Source organism: Chiloscyllium plagiosum, chromosome 18 (genome assembly GCF_004010195.1).
Source record: "Chiloscyllium plagiosum isolate BGI_BamShark_2017 chromosome 18, ASM401019v2, whole genome shotgun sequence".
Classification (NCBI taxonomy): domain Eukaryota; kingdom Metazoa; phylum Chordata; class Chondrichthyes; order Orectolobiformes; family Hemiscylliidae; genus Chiloscyllium; species Chiloscyllium plagiosum.
The window spans coordinates 26,552,397-26,573,898 of record NC_057727.1 but is presented as its reverse complement, the minus strand read 5'-3'; the positions used below and the strand labels follow the sequence as shown (position 1 = coordinate 26,573,898).

The following is a 21,502-nucleotide window of genomic DNA, read 5'->3' as shown; positions in this document are numbered from 1 at the left end:
TAGCTTTAAATTAAGCGGTGGTAGGTATAGGACAGATGTAAGGGGTAGATTGTTTACTCAGCGAGTCGTGAGTTCATGGAATGCCCTGCCAGTAGCAGTGGTGGACTCTCCCTCTTTATGGGCATTTAAACGGGCATTGGATAGGCATATGGAGAATAGTGGGCTAGTGTAGGTTAGGTGGGCTTGGATCAGCGCAACATCGAGGGCCAAAGGGCCTGTACTGCGCTGTATTTTTCTATGTTCTATGTTCTATATACAAGGATGATGCCAGGTTTGGAGGATTTGAACTATAGTGAGAGGCTGAATAGGTTGGGACTGTTTACCCTGGAGCGTCAGAGGCTGAGGGGTGACTTTATAGAGGTTTATAAAATCATAAGGGGCATTGATAGGATAAATAGATAAGATCGTTTCCCTGGGGTGGGGGTGTCCAGAACTAGAGACCATAGGTTTAGGGTGAGAGGGGAAAGATTTAACAGGGACCTAACGGGCAACTTTTTCACGCAGAGCATGGTGCGTGATGGAATGAGCTACCAGAGGAAGTGGGGGAAGCTGGTACAATTACAGCATTTAAAAGGCAGAGCATATGAATAGGAAGGGTTTAGAGGGATATTGGCCAAGTGCTGGCAAATGGGACTAGAGTAGGTTAGGATATCTGGTCGGCATGGATGGGTTGGACTGAAGGGTCTGTTTTCATGCTGTACATTTCTATGACTCTCTGACTGTATAACAGCATGTGTTCAGATCCCACGCTGGGGTTACCGTGAAGGACTTTTCTTCTCAAACTTTCCCCTCACCTTAGTGTGCTGACCTTGGGTTAAACTACCACCAGTTGTTTCTCTCTTCTCATTTCTCATCTGTCTAATGAGAGGGCAGCGCTATGGACTAGTAGGATGATGGCAACTTTACCTTTATTGAAAGCGGACTTGAACTAACATACTTATAAATGCTTCAAATAATAAGTAGGCTTGTGCATAGACTGTAGTAGTTGCTGAGAATCACAGGTTATTCGAGGTACTGTATTGATACTGTTTCAAAAAAATGCATAAGCAAGGTATTTGTAGCCCAATTAATATATTTAGCAATATCTGTAGAAATTAGATGAATGAGCCATGGGATAGCTGATAGATGTTGATTTATATTAAAAAAAGTGTGGATATTTGGTATTGACGATATGTGACCATAATGGAAAGATCTTTATTAGCAACAATGCAAAATGTTCTGTATGTGAGTTTTGTGAACTAAATTATCCTGTCAAAGTTGCTTTCAGCAATGACGTGCATTTTGTCTACGAGTCAAAATAGTTTATTTAAACCAGTATAAATGGAAGCTTGAAGATTAACAATTGAAGCAGAGATTGAGAAAAGGAACAATGACAATTTCAGAAATAACGGCAAAATGAATGAGTTTGATGACTGTAGACATTAATGAGGGGATGTGATCCATTTGCCCAAAACTAGAGGGTATAGGTTCGCGCTGAGGGGGAAAGTTTCAAAAGGGACCTAAGGGGCAATTTTTTCACACAGAGGGTGGTGTGTGTATGGAATGAGCTGCCAGAGGAAATAGTGGAAACTAATACAATTACAACATTTTAAAAGGCGTCCGGATGGGTATATGAATAGGAGGCTTTGAAGGGATGTGGGCCAAATGCTGGCAAATGGGACTCGATTAATTTAGGATATTGGTCGGCATGGATGAGTTGGACTGAAGGGTCTGTTTCCATGCTGTACAGCTCTGTGACTATAACTCTAATAGATATAAACAGGAAACTTAAAAATTGAGAACAACATTAGAAAACAAGCAGAATGTTAAGAATCCTTTGTCAAAATACAACATTGTAAGCATTTCCATTCAAAAGATTTATGAAAAGATTCCACTTCATGACATTAACGCTGTATAATTTGATACCTTAGAAAATATTGGTTGATTGAGGCAGGAGTGGCAAATATATACACATAAACATGTAGCAATAAGTAGAACATAAGTGGGTGCTAAGTAGAACATGATATTTATAACTTTGTAGGGCCAAACTAAAGCTAACTGCAGTAAACAAAATATAGTATTGATATTCTAGTTTTGTTTGGTATACCAAATGGGCCAAAAGGTCTTTTTATGTGCTGTAGATCTCTGACCCTACATTGGAAAGGAGGAGTGGCTTTGTGGAGCTTTTTCCTGGGGAATGAAACTGCTATAATTTTATAGCTCGTACATGGCCAGTGGAAAGAAAGGCCTGTTGAGTCGTTTAGATTAGATTAGATTACATTACAGTATGGAAACAGGCCCTTCGGCCCAACAAGTCCACACCGACCCGCCGAAGCGCAACCCACCCATACCCCTACATTTACTCCTTACCTAACACTACGGGCAATTTAGCATGGCCAATTCACCTGACATGCACATCTTTGGACGGTGGGAGGAAACCGGACCACCTGGAGGAAGCCCACGCAGACACTGGGAGAACGTGCAAACTCCACACAGTCAGTTGCCTGAGGCGGGAATTGAACCCGGGTCTCAGGCACTATGAGGCAGCAGTGCTAACCACTGTGCCACCGTGCTGCCCACCTCACTTCATGATTTCTTGTGGTCTTCCAGTTGGAAATACCAATCTGTGTAGAATAAATATGTGTGTATCAATAGTTTGTTAGAATAAAACAAAGAATGAGTGCTCGAGATCTGAAACAAAGAAAAACAGAATTTTCTGGAGAAACTCAGGTCTGGCAGCATCTGTGAAGAGAAAACAGCATTAACTTTTTGAGTTCAGTGATCCTTTTTCAGAACTGTTTGCCGCTATAAAATCTTTTCCGAGCTGCTATCAGAAATATTAACACTTTTCTTTTCACAGATGCTGCCAACCTTCTGAGTTTCTCCAACAATTTCTATTTTTGTTTGCAATCATTTGTTACAATTCTGCTCTTTTCCATTTTTTTAAACAGTATTCAATGGTATTCTTGTTTAAGTGGAAGAAACAACACTATTATTTGACAAATTATGTCTGATTCAACTTTAAATGGGAAACTAAAATTATGATCTGCTTTTCTTTCCATATCATTAAACTAATGTACAGAATAACCTTGATTATCTGAACAGTCAGTTGTCCGAACAAAATACTCCCCACCTGTCTTGTTCAGATAATCGAGGTTGTTCTGTACATCTTTCAGTAAAATAGACTGAGTAATGTTTAGACATGAGGTGCTGCTTTTGTTGGTGTTGTAAAAAAGGATTACATGATTTTGACTGAGAAAGGAGCAAACATCACACTGTAGTAAGGAGCTGATCACAGCAGAACCAATATGGGGTTTGAATTAATTTGGGAGGGAAAAACAGTTTGATTCTTGTTGCTTGCTACACAGGGACCTCTAAAGCTGTACAGTTGTGAAGTTGAGCAAGAACAACTGTAAGCCATTTTCCAGCCAAATTGCTCACATTCTTGTGAAAGCATACTCATAAATAGTAGCTATAAAGACTATAAAGAATAGTAGCTTGCATGTTGAGCTAATTTTTTTACAACTAATTGATGCCTTCAGATTGGGTAGGGAGAAGATTGGAAGAAAAACAATTCAAAATGAAAACGAAGGAATGTTATAAAATTTCCATCTACTTAGCTTTTCTTATTTATTGTTTCTTGAGTTAAATCTCATTGTGGCTGACTACTGCACAATGGATATGGGGCTCTACATTAGAGTTTTGTAATTGTCAATTGGTTAAAAGGTATTTCTGTTATATTTTTCCCCAGGTCAGTTTTGATGCTGATGAGGGTCCTAAGGTTTACAATACTCTCAAAACCATATTAAAGCCAATCTTAGAAGACAAGCAAGCAAAACTTGCAAATTGTGAAGTTTCGAATAACTGTGCACAAAGTATAGGTTTGTAGATTCACTGAGCAAGAATGTAAAACATTCAGTTTTTCTGTTACTGTTACCATCCCCAAAACATAGGGAGTATTTGAAAAACTATATTATAGAGCAGGGCACTTTAATTAGGCAGTAAAATTTAAAATTCAGTTTCACACACTTAATTGTTGACAATGCATGCTTTACAAAAACAAGCTTTGTTTTAAAAGAACAAGATGTGTCATTGAGAAATAAAATCCTGCTCTATAACTTGCTCATTAAATATATGAACTGGCCACCAGTATTTAATGAGGTCTATTTGTTTAAAATCTGTCATGATTTTAAGTGCCATATATCAAAGTGGCAATATGTTGTTATTTTGAAGATGTTTAGTGTTTACAGTCATATAGTATATTTTGTACTGTACATGCTTTTTACTTGTAAAATATTTTATTGCTTTCAATGTCGAGTGTTACATGTTTAATGCAATAATCCAATGTTACATAGAAAAATGAAAGTGTATTTGAAAAATGTATGAAGAGAAAATTCATGACAGTTTAGATTGTTTTTATGAATTTTTAATAAGTGCATTACCCAGCAACTGTGATTTATTCTAAGGATAACATTCTTAGTGTATTTAAAACTGCAACAAAAGTACTTGTAATTGAGATATTAATAAATGTGTTAAAAATGTCGTGTAATCAGAATGCTATGTACACAAACTTATTTATTTACTTACAATGCATTCTTCTCAAAGCATCATAAGCTTTGAAATGGTTTATTGTTTGAACAGAGCTCCTGATGGTCTTTTCGGAAAGTAAGCACAATGGAAAGTTGAGGTGTATGTTAATTTCACCTGATCTGAAATGCTGGTACCTGTATGTAGAATTGTTTTATTTGTCATTGTAATACAATTTAGTGTTTTATGTAAAAAGAATGTTAATAAGAATATAAACAATGTAAAATATTGCATAATCTTTTATTTAATGTACATCATTTTGCTTTAATTTGTCTTGTGAAAGCACTGCGTATTCTCAATAGGTTATTTTATAAATATATATCACCTGTTTTTACCACCAACATGTAAGTTTGTTGCAGAGTAGACAATAGTGATAATAAAGTTACATAATACAGTTTATGAAAAACTAAGAATAAAAAAAAAATTCATTCGACCTGTGCAGAATTGTGGAATACATTTACAATTTTGGTGGGACTTAAATTTGTGCATTTATTATTTTCAGTTCTCTGCTCAGCTCCAGTTGTAAAGTCCAGCTTCTGAGCTTTGTGATCTACTTATCCTATGTATCCCATTCTAATGGTGAGGTGTTCTTCCTTTACCTTGTGAATATATTTCAGAGCATTTACACTGTTTTCAAAACCCTTCATTTTCTTATTATAGCCTGTGTGATGTTTCCTAGCTAAACTACTCCACACGTAACATCTTCTCTAATGATACAACTGATTTGAAAAACTAAAATGGTCTGTAGTATGGAATGGGAGTAGAATTGGAGAAACTGATGCGATTGAAGATTGATAAATCCCTACAGCTTGACTACTTAGGAAGTGGCTCAAGAAATAGTGGATGCATTGGTCATCTTCCAGGATCCTTTCTATTCTGGAATAGTTCCTATAAATTGGAGAGTAGCTAATGTATCCCCACGATTTAAAAAGGAGATAGAGAGAAAACATGCAATTATAGACCAATGAGTTTTATGTCATTAGTAGGGAAGATGCCGGTGTCCGTCATTAAGGATTTAATAGCAGAGCACTTCAAAAACAGTGGTAGAATCAAATACAGTCCACATAGATTTACAAAAGGGAAACCGTGCTTGACAAATCTACAGGAATTATTTGAGGATGGAACTAGTAAAGTTGATTGGGGGAGCCTGTTTATGTGGTTTATTTGGACTCTCAGAAGGCTTTAAACAGTTCCACATAAGAGATTAATATGTGAAAAAACACATGAGATTGGTATATTGAGTTGGATAGGAGATTGGTTAGCAGACAGGAAACAAACAGTAGGGATAAATGGGTCTTTTTCTCAATGGCGGGCAGTGATTAGTGAGATACCACACAGCTACAATCACAGCTATTCTCAATATATGTTAATGATTAAGATGAGGGAATTAAACATTCCAATTTGCAGATGGCACAAAACTGGGTGGAAGGATATGCTGTGAGGAAATACAGAGCTAACATCCTTTTTCACTATTGCATTAATCTCTTTAACCAGCAATGCAACTCCACTGCCTTTTCCTTTTTGTCAATCTGTCTTGTATGCGGAATACCCCTGGATGTTCAGTTTGAATGCCAGATTACCCTGAAGCCATGTCTCTCTTATCCTGACTATATCATCCTGTTTTCATCTATTTGGTTAATTAATTCATCATTTTATTGTGAATGCTCAGTGCATTAAGGTACACAGCTTTGAGTCTTGTATTTTTTAGCATTTTTGTCCTGTTACCAATATTTTTCTATGTGTCTCTATTTGATCCTGACCCTTGATTTCTGTGTGTGTGTATTTTTTAATATCCTTTCTGACTTTTGTTCTGGTCCTTGAACCCCTTCCTTTGCCTCTTCCAATCACCCCACCATTTTAGTTTAAAGCCTCCCCAACCTGATAGAAATATACCCCCTGGGACATCAGTAACCTATTCAATTTATACTGTTCCCCTGCCCCAGAACCAGTCCCAGTGACTCAGGAATCTGAAACCCTATCCTCACTGCTTCTCTTCAGCCATGTATTCATCTAATAGATCCTCTATTTTTGCTCTGACTAGCACATGGTACTGATACTGAGATCACTACCTTTTGAGGTCTTACTTGTCACCTTACTTTCTAACTTCCCATATTCTGGTTTTAGAACGTTATTGTTTTTTTGTAACCAATTTGCCCCACAGGCACAGGCTGTTCATCCTACCCCTCCAGAATGTCTTGCAGCTGCACTGAGACAACCTTGATCCTAGCACCAGGGAAGTAACAAATCATACTGGAGTCTCATTTCTGGCCATAGAAATGGCTATCAATCCCCTAAATATTCAATCCCTATAATCATTGCATTCCTATATTTTTTATTCCTCCCCTGTAAAGCAGAATGAATTGTTGTGCAACAAATTTGGCTGTTGCTTCTTTAACCAAAGAGGCCATTCTCCTCAACAGTATCCAAATCTGTATATCTATTTTTCAGGGAAAGAGCCACAAGAAACTCCTGCTCTGCCTGTTTGGTCTCTTGCTTGCCGAGTGGTCAGCAATTCCTTTCTTGCATGTGGAGTCTCTGCCTGCTGTGTGACTACCTCTCTATGTGCTATCCAGGAGACTCTTCAGCCCTCAGCTGCATAATGACCCCAGCTGCTGCTCCAGCTTCAAAACTCTGGCTTTTGGGAGCTGCAGCTGGAGACATCTCCGGTACACGATGGTCCTGGGCACTGGAAATCTTCCTGGCTTCCAACATAGAGCAGAAGAGCACACTGTGGCTTTGAGCTCTCCTGCTATGTCTCCCCCCCCCCCCCCCTTTAAACTGAGCCTTTTGAAAGATGCTTAATATCAAATAACATGAATTGCTTTTGGGCTATTTATTCCCTGGTCGTTGTCACTATAGAATATAGTCCTTACAAAGTATAAACCACATCATGTACAACCAAAAGGAAAGCAAAAAGTAACACACACACACACACTCTCACTCTCTCTCTACTATCTGTCAATAAGCTGTGCCAGTATGAAGACATGACAGCCATGGAGTGTAGACGGCCTTGTCAGAGATAGCCAAGACATAAATTTTCTTTATGGATTGTTACTGAACTAGAAACATTCACAGCACAGTTGTCACACGTGTACCACCATGAGATGCAGCCCTCGTCTCATTGATTTATGAGCTGTTGTTTGTTGAGCATCAGTGGTTGTCCTAGGCTTGTATTTGGTATGACAATGGGTCATACTGAATGTCTAACCGACATATTGAACTTATAAATAAGTCAAAGTTTTGGTTAACAATAATATGAAAAAAAATACACAAACCAAAGAAGGGTAGGAATGTGAATTGAGGATTTAATTCAGTGACTGCATGAAATATTCCTGCGTAGACTATACACTGTCTTGAGAGAGACCACAGAAAGTTGAACTTGAGGGTGTCTATAAACTTCAGACAGATAACTTCAAAGCAAGAGGTGTAAAGCAAAAGCTGAATTGTTATCTCGTAATTGCAGATTAATAAAGGCTGGTTACAAACTCAACAGAAATTGTTTTCTCTTAAGAGTTGTATTCCAGACTGTGAACATAAATAGAAGCATTTCTGGGCAAAACAAGTTTGCGCTTTCCCTTCTTAGGAACAGTGAAAAAGGACTTTTCTTTTTAACAAAAAGCTACAATCTTGGGACTCAGTGTGTTGTTCTGTGGGGCAAGTGTATGTTGTGAATGTCACAGCTGAAGAACATCAACTAGGCACCCTTGCACTTGCAAATAAAGTCTTTTGTTGATTCCTAGGAGGATATGACAAATCAGCAAAACCACGTTTAAGAAAATTGAAAAATTTCCTTCTGTTAACTTATAGAATCAAGACTTTCTATTTAAACTGCTTGTCTGCTCAGGTCAGCAAGACTGGAACCACACAACTTTCATGGCTGCAGTATTTTACCATCTTACTCCTAGCAAACAAGCCAAAGATTTATGTTGATATACTTTTGCTAATTGTTGCACTTTCTTCACTTTCAATTCTAGTCTCTGTGTATATAGCATTTAAAAAGCATTCCTCATATTTTATTCACTTTTCTTAATCCAAGTAACCCTAATTAAATTGGCTGTCTTTAAAACATAAATAATTAGAACTGGGAAAGGCAACCTTTTGGGTTCAGTTAAATTGTTGCAACCGTCTGGAGTGAGGTGATGGCGAAATAATGGGAAGCCAGTGTCTCTCTCCTCACCTGGGAGTATTATGATATCAGGCATCCAGAATCATAATGAATTTGGAACCCTTCCCTAGGGACTGGATTAACAGAACCCCATTCCTTTCCTGCTATTTTTGTCATAGACAGAACCCCACTGGTCCTCACCTACCACCCCACCAACCTCCATGTACAACGTATCATCCGCCGTCATTTCTGCCACCTCCAAACGGACCCCAACACCAGTGATATATTTCCATCCCCTCCCCAATCAGCGTTCCGAAAAGACCACTCCCTCCGTGACTCCCTTGTCAGGTCCACACCCCCCACCAACCCAACCTCCACTCCCGGCACCTTCCCCTGCAACCGCAAGAAATGCAAAACTTGCGTCCACACCTCCCCCATTACTCCCCTCCAAGGCCCCAAGGGAGACTTCGATATCCGCCACAAATTCACCTGTACCTCCACACACAAAATCTATTGCATTCGCTGCACCTGATGTGGCCTCCTCTATATTGGGGAGACAGGCCGCCTACTTGCGGAACGTTTCAGAGAACACCTCTGGGACACCCGGACCAACCACCCCGTAGCCCAACACTTTAACTCCCCCTCCTACTCCACCAAGGACATGCAGGTCCTTGGACTCCTCCATCGCCAGACCATGGCAACACGACGGTTGGAGGAAGAGCGCCTCATCTTGTGCCTGGGAACCCTCCAACCACAAGGGATGAACTCAGATTTCTCCAGTTTCCTCATTTCCCCTCCCCCCACCTTGTCTCAGTCAAATCCCTTGAACCCAGCATCGCCTTCCTAACCTGCAATCATCTTCCTGACCTCTCCGCCCCCACCCCAATCCGGCCTATCACCCTCACCTTGACCTCCCTCCACCTATTGCATTTCCAAAGCCCCTCCCCCAAGTCCCTCCTCCCTACCTTTCATCTTAGCCTGCTGGACACACTTTCCTCATTCCTGAGGAAGGGCTTATGCCCGAAACGTCGATTCTCCTGTTCTTTGGATGCTGCCTGACCTGCTGCGCTTTTCCAGCAACACATTTTCAGCTCTGATCTCCAGCATCTGCAGCCCTCACTTCCTCCTTGTCATAGCTCTAGTCTAACATCTTTACTGAGTGCTGCCAATTAACCAGTAAACAATGTACTCCAAAACAGGATGGCAGCCTAATACAACATGCCCAGTTTTGAAGTTAATATCTGCAGTGAAAAATGTTCCCTGCTGGTGCCATTGAGTTCCACTCAATCCCAAAGCACAATTTTTAGGCATTACAATGCTGACCAAACCTTCTGGACCTTAGAATCTCCTCAGGCCAGGGCATTAGTACCTGAATGTATTGTGGCCCTACATCACCCCATCACCTGGAATATCTTACATACGTCATTATGGCTTCTGTTCCAGCGAGGTCTTCCTGTGTATAGAGATTGTACCCATTTATATTTCCCCTCACTTACCACTTGACTTCCTCTCTTCCTTTCCCTTTTGTTTCTCCTCTTTACTATGGCACTGTATATTTTATAGCAGACATCTTCTGTTACAATTTATTTAGTTGAAAATGGGCAGTCATTAAAATCTTTGGGCTCTGCAAGTGATTGCTCCTGCCTCTTGGTCAGTAGGGAATGTAGGTGATCAATCAAGAATTGGAAAAATTGATCAATTTTGCTTCCAATTTCTACCTTGCTCTCACGTTTACCTTGCTAAACTTTAACACCTCCTTTCCCTTCCATGATATCTCTCTTCCCATTCAGGGGACAGGCAAGCCAGTATTATCAATTACAAACATGTCAATGTCCATGGTTACCTCAAATATCCATATTCACACCCTGCTTTTTGTAAGGTCTCCATTTCCTTCTCTCTGCATTGTCTCCTCAGTTTCTTTGTATCCATCACATCTATTTTAATGATGCCACCTTCCACAAGTCTCAGAAATGTCCTTTTTCAATAACTGAGGATTCTCCATCATTGTGGTTGACAGGACCCTGAGGCACGCATGACAGATTTCCTGCACTTCTGCCTTCACTCCCATTCCCTCCCCTCCCACAATGATGATAGGGCTCCCCCTTGTTCTCACTTTCCTCCCACCAGCAACCACGTCCAGAGGATCATAAACTATTTCCACCACCTCCAGTGCAATGCCACCATCAAACAAACATTTCCCTCACTAGCATTCCACAGGGACTCTACCCTCTGGGACACCCTGGTCCACTTCTCTTCCACTCTCAATAACTCCTCACATCGCTATGAATCTTTCCATGCAATCACAGAAGGTCAACACTTGCACATTTACCTCCTCCCTCTTTGCTAATAAAGGCTTCAGACACATCTTCCAGTTGAAACAATAGTTTACCTGCCCTACATTCAATCTCATAGAGACTTAGAGATGCACAGCACGGAAACAGATCCTTCGGTCCAACTCGTCCATGCCGACCAGATATCCCAACCCAATCTAGTCCCACCTGCCAGTACATGGCTCATATCCCTCCAAACCCTGCCTATTCATATACACATCCAAATGCCTTTTAAATGTTGCAATCGTACTTGCCTCCACCACTTCATTTTGCAGCTCATTTCATACATGTACCACCCTCTGTGTGAAAAAGTTGCTCCTTAGGTCTCTTTTTTATCTTTCCCCTCTCACTCTAAACCTATGCTGTCTAGTTCTGGACTTCCCCACCCAGGGAAAAGGCTTTGTCTATTTACCCAACCATGCCCATCATGATTTCATAAACCACTGTAAGGTCACCCCTCAGCCTCTGATGCTCCAGGGAAAACAGCCTCTCCCTATGGCTCAAAACCTCCAACCCTAGCAACATCCTTGTAAATCTTTTCTGAACAGTTTCAAGTTTCACAACATCTTTCCGATAGGAAGGAGACCAGAATTGCACGCAATATTCCAACAGTGCCCTAACCAATGTCCTGTACAGCTGCAACATGACCTCCCAACTCCTGTACTCAATACTCTGATCAATAAAGGAAAGCATGCCAAACACCTTCTTCACTTCTACTGTATTAGTTGCTCACAATGTGGTCTCCTCTACATTGGAGAGATGAAGTGCAGGCTGGGTGAACACTTTGGAGGACACCTACGTTCTGTCCATAAACATGGTCCTGAGCTTCCAATTGCATGCCACTTCAACATATTGTGTTTTCTGGCCAACACTTTTAAGCATGCTGAGCTGCTCCACTGAAGCTCCATGCAAGCTGTACAAACATCACCTTATTTTCCACCTAGACACCTTGAGCCCTCAGGTCTCAACATTGAACATAATGTTTTAGAATGTAGACACTTTCCTCTAATTCCATTACTCACCACCACCACAGCCCGAGGTGACGTTCTGTACAGGGCTGCTCCCAGCAGAATCTACCCAACCCATTTTCAACTATCTACACTCTCGTTAGCACCCATTCAAAATTTATCTCCCTTTTGGCTTATCATCGATCCCTTTATTTTTCTTTCCTTTTTCCCTCCTCTTGGCACTGTTTACATGTATTCTACTCACTGCCCTGCCCTCCCAACTGCATCCCCACCATCAGCATAAATACCATGACTTCTAAACTGCTTTCACTTTTAACAAAGGATCACTGAACTCAAGTGTCAACTTTGTTCTTTTTTCTCTCTACAGATGCTGCTAGACATGCTAAGTTTCTCCAGGACCTTCCGTTTTTGGTTGTTTTCTTTATTTTGAGTTTTAAATGTTCTGACTATGAATAAGGACCAATTAACATGCAGGCCTTTCCTATGGGCACAGCTGAGAAAGGAAGCTTTACCCAGGCATAATGTAGATGTAAATCCAAAGTGTTTAAAAAAAAATTCCTTTATTGGGCACTTATTATACTTGGCAAATTGCAGAGATTTTACTTTTGGGCAAGCGAATACTTTTTTAAAAAAAAACTTTCTGCCATCTAGTGTCTGCATCAAGCGTTTCTAGGTCAGGTTTAGTATACAGTATTAGGATACAAAATGAATTCTTGGCCATAATGCCTTAACACTTGGCTCAACTCTAAACTCAGTTGCACATTATTTGGCGTCCTTGTTGCAAACTTTGCCATCTTATATAAAAGATTGCCAATTTTTATTGTTTATTCCAGACAGCTTTACACTATAAAATCCCAGTTACCATCAACTCTGTTATAACTGCTCATTCATTCTGCATAAGACGCATATAGACAGGAGAGAACATTTTGATTGATCTAGTGGAAGTTGAATTCACATCTAGTCCAAAAGCAAGAGGGGACTTGGAGATAAACTATGCTGCAGAGGCAAAAACCATATTGTACTGCAGGCTAGTTTAATGCTAAACATTCTATAAATATGGTTCAAAAGCAGCATTCTCACTATATGAATCACAAAGTTTAGGTTTCAGGCCTTGAGATTAGTCTGAATTCTTGATGTGCTTCTTTGAAAGCTCTGTCTTTTTAGATATCTTAAATGGAGACGTCCTACCTGCTCCACCATGTACAGAAGATTCCATTGTAGTATTTGTTGTGTCAATAATATAATAAAAAACAGAGTAACTACTCATTATCTCATTCCCTGTTTGTAGGGCTTTTCAGTGTACACATTGGTGACTGTATTTTCTTTCCTAATAGTGGTTATATTTTTATAAACACTTAATTGCTGGAAAGTACTTTAAAATAGTAATAGTAGAAGTTTCGACATGCAGTAAATTGCAAATCTTCCATTTTAAATTATTTTATTGTTTCAATGGCACGTGAAATATATGTATCATATTAATTCTACTAATGAACAAAATCAGTGATGGATATACAGGTTGTTGACACGTTGACTAATTTAAAATGAAAATTACCAATTTAATATGCAAAAAGAAGAAGAAAGAATTCAAAAATTTGAAAGATACAGCAAAGAGGCTGACCTGTACACTTCTGCAGCAGAATGATCTGACAGATTTACATTTGACTGCTGTGCATTCTTGGAGTGGTTTAGGGAGGGGATGGGGCTTATGAAAAATCATTTGTGTAACCCAGCCGCCCAAAAATAGCATTTCAATGACAATCTTACAAGTTATTTGAAGAAATGCTTAATTGCTTCCAAAGCAAATGAGTTGCCTTTGCAAAATGCATAAGAATATGGTGTTTGGAGTGCTCTATTTTAAGCACACTCGATGCTAAGATTGTGGATGCAATCATTTGTAGAATAGGTCACAATTTAAACATTCCAACCCAATTTAAGACAGAAAAAACTTAATGTATATGGCATTTTTTTCAAATGTTGGTTTACCAAATAACATCATTATTTGAGAAAAGTGTTAATTTGACTTGCTATTTGAAGACAACACTATATGCAAATATTCCTAAAATTATGCCAGATTTTGATTTTTAAAAGAAAAAAAAACTATGATATTGTCATTTTTACCAAAGTAACATTGAGGCATATTTTGTGCCTAGGATAATGTATTATTGAACTGAATGTTTTGAGGCTTAGGAGTTTGTTGAAATGCATAACACTTCAAATCATGGTTTAAACATGAAATCAGCTCACAAAGGCTTAATTTACTACAGAGGCAGCATGTTTCTGGTGCTCAGTATTTCTGTTACTAAAACAAACTTAGTCTCACTAAGTTCCTTTTTTTAGGGAAGATCAATCAAACCTCAAAACTTTGCAATTGCCAGATTGAAAAATTATTCTTGTGCTGGTCTATTATGTTGAAGGAGCATGACTGGGATTATAATGACCAATAAGTAGACACATATGCTTGCACAAAACTGCAAACCACCATAAAAAATAACTAAATCCAAATATCCAAAACAGTAGACCATCCCTAACCAGAAAAAAACTCCACAATGCACCACAAAAAATCCCATTTTCCGTATATAAAAATATGACACAGTTCCATGTGCTAAAGTTCAATACACAAAAGTTCGAGATTACTGTGTATAAAAATCTGAACCCATACACCAAAATGTAAGACCCAAAACCCAATTGTCTAAGCTCTAGCCACAAAAGATTTCAACTTACCCCAAAGCTTGATAACTTATGAGCTTTAGTTCTTTAAATTTTGTGATCATAGAGTGGTATATGGAGTGCAAAAGATAAATCCAAATTGACTTAAATATTCCTAATAAGGAACACACTTTTCCAGTTACAGGAAATTTAAAATTGAGCAGATAACAAAATTACTTTGGTGCATAAAACCTCATAAAGTGAACTAAATCATTATTTTCTTAGGCCAACAACACATACATTTATAAAACATTTTTAAAAATCTCAGGACCTTTTTACAAGGTGCTGCTTCATCTATAATTTCCATTTTCTCTTCTTGCTCCTTCCTCTCAGGTCCTTGAATATCTTTTTCATTAACATGCACGGCAATCTTATCCATAGTTACATGTTTGAATCTCTTCAATGTGGTTTCTGACATGTCAGAATATTAAGCAGCAGTCTCATCAGATCAGATGTTCTCTTTTCTGTGTTTATTTCCCCATTACATTGTTTTCAACTTCGACCGTCTTTGACAGGATCAACTAAATCACCCCCTGTTTTCCAATTAAGTGGGACTGCCATTGTTTGATCCCCACTTACATGTCTAATCATACAGATAATTTCCAGAAATGGTTTATCTTCCAGTCCTTGAATCGTTATCTCTGCTATGGAATAGGGCTTTTCTGCATCATAACTTATTACTATGGTTGCTGAAGCAATTTGGTGCTTGGAAGACCAAATGCTAGACAGTGGAAGTTTGAAAATATTGAGGAAACAGGAAACAAAGTTTAAAGAGTGTATGGGGTTGTGAATGGTGAAGGATACAAGGATGTAAATGGGATGGTCTTGCCTTTGAGTTAACATAATACAGAGACCTCAACTAAGTCAAAGCTTGGGCTGTGAAAATCCATTGTTTCAGGGTTTTTGTTTGTTCGATAGTATTAGCCATTTGTAAAGCATGATTACACTTCGAGACCTTTGCTTTATGTTTAACTAGTACCCCATTTTGTTTTATAATCTTAGAAATTTAAGTCTGGGAGAGAATCATTTATATCAGCACCAGTACCATATTTTAACAGACCTGTGTACTTTCATACCTCTACACAATTCTGGTTATTTAGTTCTTAAATGTTACAATTGACTTGGCTTCATTAGTAGTTATGGTAATACAACCATATTCTAACAATCCTTTTGTGAAAAGAATTCACTTAGCCTCTTTATGTTGCTACATTAATCTTAGATGATTGATTAGCTAGTAGATTAGATTAGATTCCCTACAGTGTGGAAACAGGCCCTTCAGTCCAACAAGTCCACACCAGCCCTCCGAAGAGTAACCCCACCGAGACCCATTTCCCTCTGACTAATGTACCTAACACTATGGCAACATGCAAATCAGAACCAATCAAAATAAATGCATGGTTAAATGGTTACCCAGTTGTAATGGAGTTGACAGTATCATGGCCTGTTTCAGTGATCGCAGAACTAGTCTTTAACAAAATTTTCTCAGGACTCCAATCCTTAAGTTTGTGCATGACCTTGGCTAGACTGAGAACCTATGCCAGGGAACCTTAACAGATTAAGGGTAGAACTTCAGTTGCGGTCTCTTATGAGAAGCACTACTGGTGCTGTCCTTCACGTAGCTGGGCTTAGAACCATTTGTACTTGCAATTGCAGTGAGATAAGGATTCCCAGAAGCATGCTGCAATTAATACCAGTAAATATTAGTTCCAATATATGAGACAACCATTTGGGTTATCATCATATGTGCAATTTTTCAGAAGACACTGGCAAATATTTTACAAGGTTAGCCCAGGTCACTATTTATCTCAATGACATGTTAATAACAGGGAAGACCAATAAGGAGCACTTAGAGAACTTGGACATAGTTCTTAAATGTTTTTTTCCCAGGCAGATATATGCCTTAGAAGGGAAAATTGTATGTTTCAGAACCCTAAGAGACCTACTTGGCCTACAGAATCGACTAAACTATACCTGTTGGAAGATAAAGTGAGGGTATTCAAAGCTGCCTCGGCTCCCATGTCTGTACAGAGCTTACATCTTTCCTTTGGCTGGTGATCTATGACAGAAAGTTCATATGTAACCTGGCCTCCATCCTGGCACTTTTGCATTAACTCGTAAAAAGGGCTCAGCCTTGGAAATGGTCACACAGACAAGTCATAGCATTCAGGAAAGTGAAAAAACAGATATCATCCTCTAAGGTGTTGGGACACTACCATCACAAGAAAAATCAGGTATTGACATGTCTCCCCATATGGCATCTGGGTAGTATTGGCTCATATGTGACCCAGTGGAGAGGAATGCCCAATTTCATGTAAATCTAGGACTTTGGCTAATGCAGAGGGTAAAGATAGAGCAGGAATGTTTGGCAGTCATATTTGGAGTCAGGAAGTTCCACCAATATCTTCTGGACATAAATCTGTAATAATAATTAACCACAAACCCCTACTAGATCTACTTAAAGAGGAACAAGGCAGTGTCACCTATAGCTTCAGGCCAAATTCAATATGGGCTCTAATACTAAGAAGTCCGTATCATTATAAGTTGAAACTCTGTCCAGGAGGCTGTAGCAAATGCTGATTCAATGAGCCACCTCTCGCTGGCAGATACACCATCAGTAGTACTGCCACTAGAAAAATTTGTAATGCTTTTAAATTTTCTGGACACACTTCCAGTCACAGCTAACAATATCAGACTTGGACACAGAAAGATCTGGTCCTGGAAAAACTGAAACAGCTGGTGGTAATGGGGGAAACCAAAGGGCCATCACAATCAGAATTAAAAGCTTTTTGGACCCGGAGGGACCAGATCACAGTAGAGGACGTGAAATTATATGGTGAGCAAGATTTATTGTTCAACCAGATAATAGCTGAACTCCATCAGAATCATCCAGGGCGTTTCCAAAAGGATGTTGGTGAGAAATTATGTCTAGTGGCCAGGATTGTATGCAGACAGTGCCCAGAGTACCAACAAGGACAAAAATTACTGCCAGCAGTACCCCCACATTTCTGGAAATGGTCAGGTAAACCCTGTACTTGGTTACACGTCATGCAGATCGTTTCATAGGCTCAATGTTCTTAACCATTGTGGATGTCCACTCAAAATGGCTGGACGTGCATAGAGTTCATTCGTTAAAAACAGGTATGAAGATGGAAAACTGCGTGTATCATTTGCAATACATAGATTCCCAGAAATATTGGTCACAGATAAATGAACCACCATTTACCAGCAATCAAATGGTATTTGTCATAAGGACAGTGCCATACCATCCAATGGTCCGACAGAAAGATCTAAACTTTGAAGACAGGCTTAAAGAAACAGTCTACAGCTTCACTAGCTACCAAACTGTCCCAGTTATTATTTGATTATAGGACCACCTCTCATGCAACTACAGGGAAAGCTCCAGCAGAGTTATTAATTGGGAGAAGATGCACACCAGGTTAAATCTGCTTTTTCCAAACCTGGGAGGGAGGGTGAAACGGCATCAGAAATGTCAATGCTGGATGCAAGACTGCATTAAGCGAAACAGTTTACTTCAGGGGATGAAGTTTGGTGTAGGAACCACAGGAATGGTGCTGCATGTGTAAGAGACATGGTCGATGCAAGGTCAGGTCCAGTGACAAATACAGTTTGGGTAGCTGTGACAGTCCTGAACAAGTCCTGAACCATATGAAAGCTCCAAACTTGCAAGCAGTGTAGGAGCAAAACATGCCCGGCTCCTCGAAAGCCTTTCAGACTGTTCTAGAACCCGTGGGTTCTCCCGCTCTGTCAAGTTGAAGATATCTTGGAATCTGAGATGTACACTGTGGATGTCATCACATCAACACCATTGCCACCTGAAGAGAATGAATTTCTTCCAAGACACTCGGGTGCAAGAAGCGAGCTACTGTTCTTTGTACACTACCTGTATCAGAGACAGAGTTGGAGGAACCTGACCTGGTGCTCAAACACCCCAGAAGGAGCAACAAAAAAAAGCCTTATGTCCTCAGGCTGTGTGTGTGTATATATATGTGTGTGTGTGTGTGCGTGTGTGTTTGGGGGGGGGGGGGGGGGCGTCAGCCAGGTCGACATTATGCAATAGGAGTTCCCTGATTGGGGCTGTTAATCTGATCCAATCAGGAAATCTTGGCTGACAGATATAAACAAGAGTGCCCCCCTTCACTGTTTCATCACTCAGCATTGCCCTTTGAGAAGGGCACTGTTTGTCACTGGCCACTCAGGTGTTTCCTTTCTTCTTGGTGGTGGAAATTTGAATAAAGATTCGTGCACCTTGTGTCTTTCACTGTGTCTCCCACCTGCACACACACCATGGGTGCTGGGGATAAAATAAGCACTACCGCACTTAGGTGAAAATAGAAAAAAATATAAACAGGAGTGGGAATTTGGAAAAAAAAATAAACAAGAGTGCCCCCCTTCACTGTTTCATCACTCAGCATTGCCCTTTGAGAAGGACACTGCTTGTTACTGGCCAATCAGATGTTTCCTATTTTCCTGGTGGTGGAAATTGAATAAAGATGTGTACCCCTGTTGTCTTCACTGTCTCACACCTGCACGCACGCACACACACCGTGTGCTGGGGAAAATATAAGCACTACTGCAGTTAAGCAGTCGTGTGGGGGTAAAAAGTACAAAAAAAGAAAAAAAGTCAACAGGAGTGTCAAGTGGTAGTGTGGGGGGAAATTTAAAAAAGGACTGTTAGACATCCTATTCACTCTTCGAGTTGGCTTTGAGGGATGGATCAGTGTTAAGGACCTGCACATGTAAATAAAGGGTGACTTGGGTGTAGCATACTGGCCTCTGTGGAGTTATTTCAAGAACAATTTTTTTTGTATTAAAAATGGTAATTTTTGTATAGAAATGCAATACAATACTCATGTGCCTTCTGGCTTGTAGTGAAGTGACCTCTATCATGAGGCAGTGACTGGAGACATCCATCTCAATGTCAGAACAATAAAGACATAGCAGAAGACAGACTGTTTGCACTGCCAGCTTCCAACACAGGATAAAGCTGTTTACAAAAAAAAACAAGAGTGCTCCCTTCACTATTTCATCACTCAGTATTGCCCTTTGAGAAGGACGCTGCTTGTCACTGGCCACTCGGGTGTTTGCTTTCTTCCTGGTGGTAGAAATTAAATAAAGATTTACACACTTGTTGTTTTTCATCGTGTCCAACACCTGCACACATATGACATGGGTGCTGGGGAAAATAAGCATTACTGCTGCTAGGCAGTAGTGTGGGGGATGATAAGGAAAAAAAAACAGGAGTGCCAGAGATTCTGTTCACTCGGAATGCTGGCTCTGTGAGAGATCAGTGGCAAGGATTCTCCACATATAAATAAAGAGTGACTTGGTGGTGGGAAACCAACCTCTGTGAAGTTATTTCAACAATAAATGCTGGCCAGCAATGGCCACACCCTGTGACTGAATTTTAAAAAGTTTTTTTTAAATTAACCTGTCAAACTTAATGACACTCTGTAGGACAGTTGGACATGAACCATGACATCTGGTGCAGAGGTAGGGACATTCCCACTGCACTGTCAAAGCCCATACAAACTTAAGATTTTTTAAATAAAAGATTATCCAATTATGTATTTTTAAATTAAACTGTTCAGTTATATTATGACATCAATCTGGAGCTGGTGAGACATGAACCTGGATCTCTGGCCTAGAAGTAGGGACAGTACTAATGCTAATAAACTACCAAGTTATCTGTTTACCCAATTAACAAATTACTGCATAGGCAGTAACAGTAACAAAAATTTTAAAAAAGGCAAGGAACTAAAACAAAATAGTGTTGGAGGGGAAGAAAATACTATAGCTTTTGCAGTGCCCAAGTCAATCAAACTTTGAGATTGCTAGTCGACATTGTTACTCCAGGTTCATGGACAGTCAGGTACAGACATGGCAGCAGAAGACAGGCAGAGACAGTTGTGAATTACGAATCTTTTCATGGCCCGCTGACATGTACTTTAGCTAAGTCCAGGAGCTGACCTACAAAGAGATCCTCTGACTTGCTCCCTTCTGATCCACATAACCAAAGATAATGAGGATGAGGCTGAAGTGCAATCAAAAGAACAATAACAGTTTCTCAAATAACAAAAAAGTATGTACAACTGCCCACAGTCAATATAGACATGAGTCACAGACTCCAAAACACCACAGAGGAGTTGATTATAGTTCAGTTAGCTGAATGGCAAGTTGATGATGCAGTGATGCCGAAGGTTAAATTCCTGCAGTTGAGGCTACCACGAAGGGCTCTCCTTCTCAACTTCGTTTTTTGCCTGAAACATGGTGACTTTGGGCGGCACGGTGGCACAGGTGGGCGGCACGGTGGTTAGCACTGCTGCCTCACAGCACCAGAGATCCGGGTTCAATTCCCGCCTCAAGGCGACTGTGTGGAGTTTGCACATTCTCCCCGTGTCTGCATGGGTTTCCTCCGGGTGCTCCGGTTTCCTCCCACAGTCCAAACATTGTGCAGGTTAGGTGAATTGGCTATGCTAAATTGTCCGTAGTGTTAGGTGAAGGGGTAAATGTAGGGGAACGGGTCTGGGTGGGTTGCGATTCGGCGGGTCAGTGTGGACTTGTTGGGCCGAAGGGCCTGTTTCCGCACTGTAAGTAATCTAATCTAATCTAAAAGGGAGCAGCCTGATAGCCTGGTGAAACAATGGTGACTTTGCCTTAGCACCACAGAATAAACAGTTGGTCTAGTTGTCTGTGAATCCCCTTAATCTATGATCATGTGGAATTTTGCTATTTTGAATCAATCTATTCATCCATGTTACGGCACAAGTGCAGGTTGGAGTCAGTTCGGGGCCACTATCACCGTACAA

General features: G+C 40.0%; 1 protein-coding gene across 7 annotated transcripts in view; it reads left to right on the top strand.

Annotated features, from left to right (window-relative positions):
* ptpdc1a (protein tyrosine phosphatase domain containing 1a) overlaps nucleotides 1-7,345 on the top strand; it is a 146,209-nt gene extending 138,864 nt beyond the window's left edge. For 6 of the 7 annotated variants that reach the window (XM_043708008.1, XM_043708011.1, XM_043708012.1 and 3 more), the window contains one exon: nucleotides 3,731-7,345. In XM_043708008.1, the coding sequence (XP_043563943.1) occupies nucleotides 3,731-3,868 (138 nt within the window). In that variant the 3' untranslated portion in view covers nucleotides 3,869-7,345. The remainder of the gene's footprint in view (nucleotides 1-3,730) is intronic. The other variant, XM_043708013.1, reaches the window with a different exon arrangement.
* The last annotated feature ends 14,157 nt before the right edge of the window (nucleotides 7,346-21,502 follow it).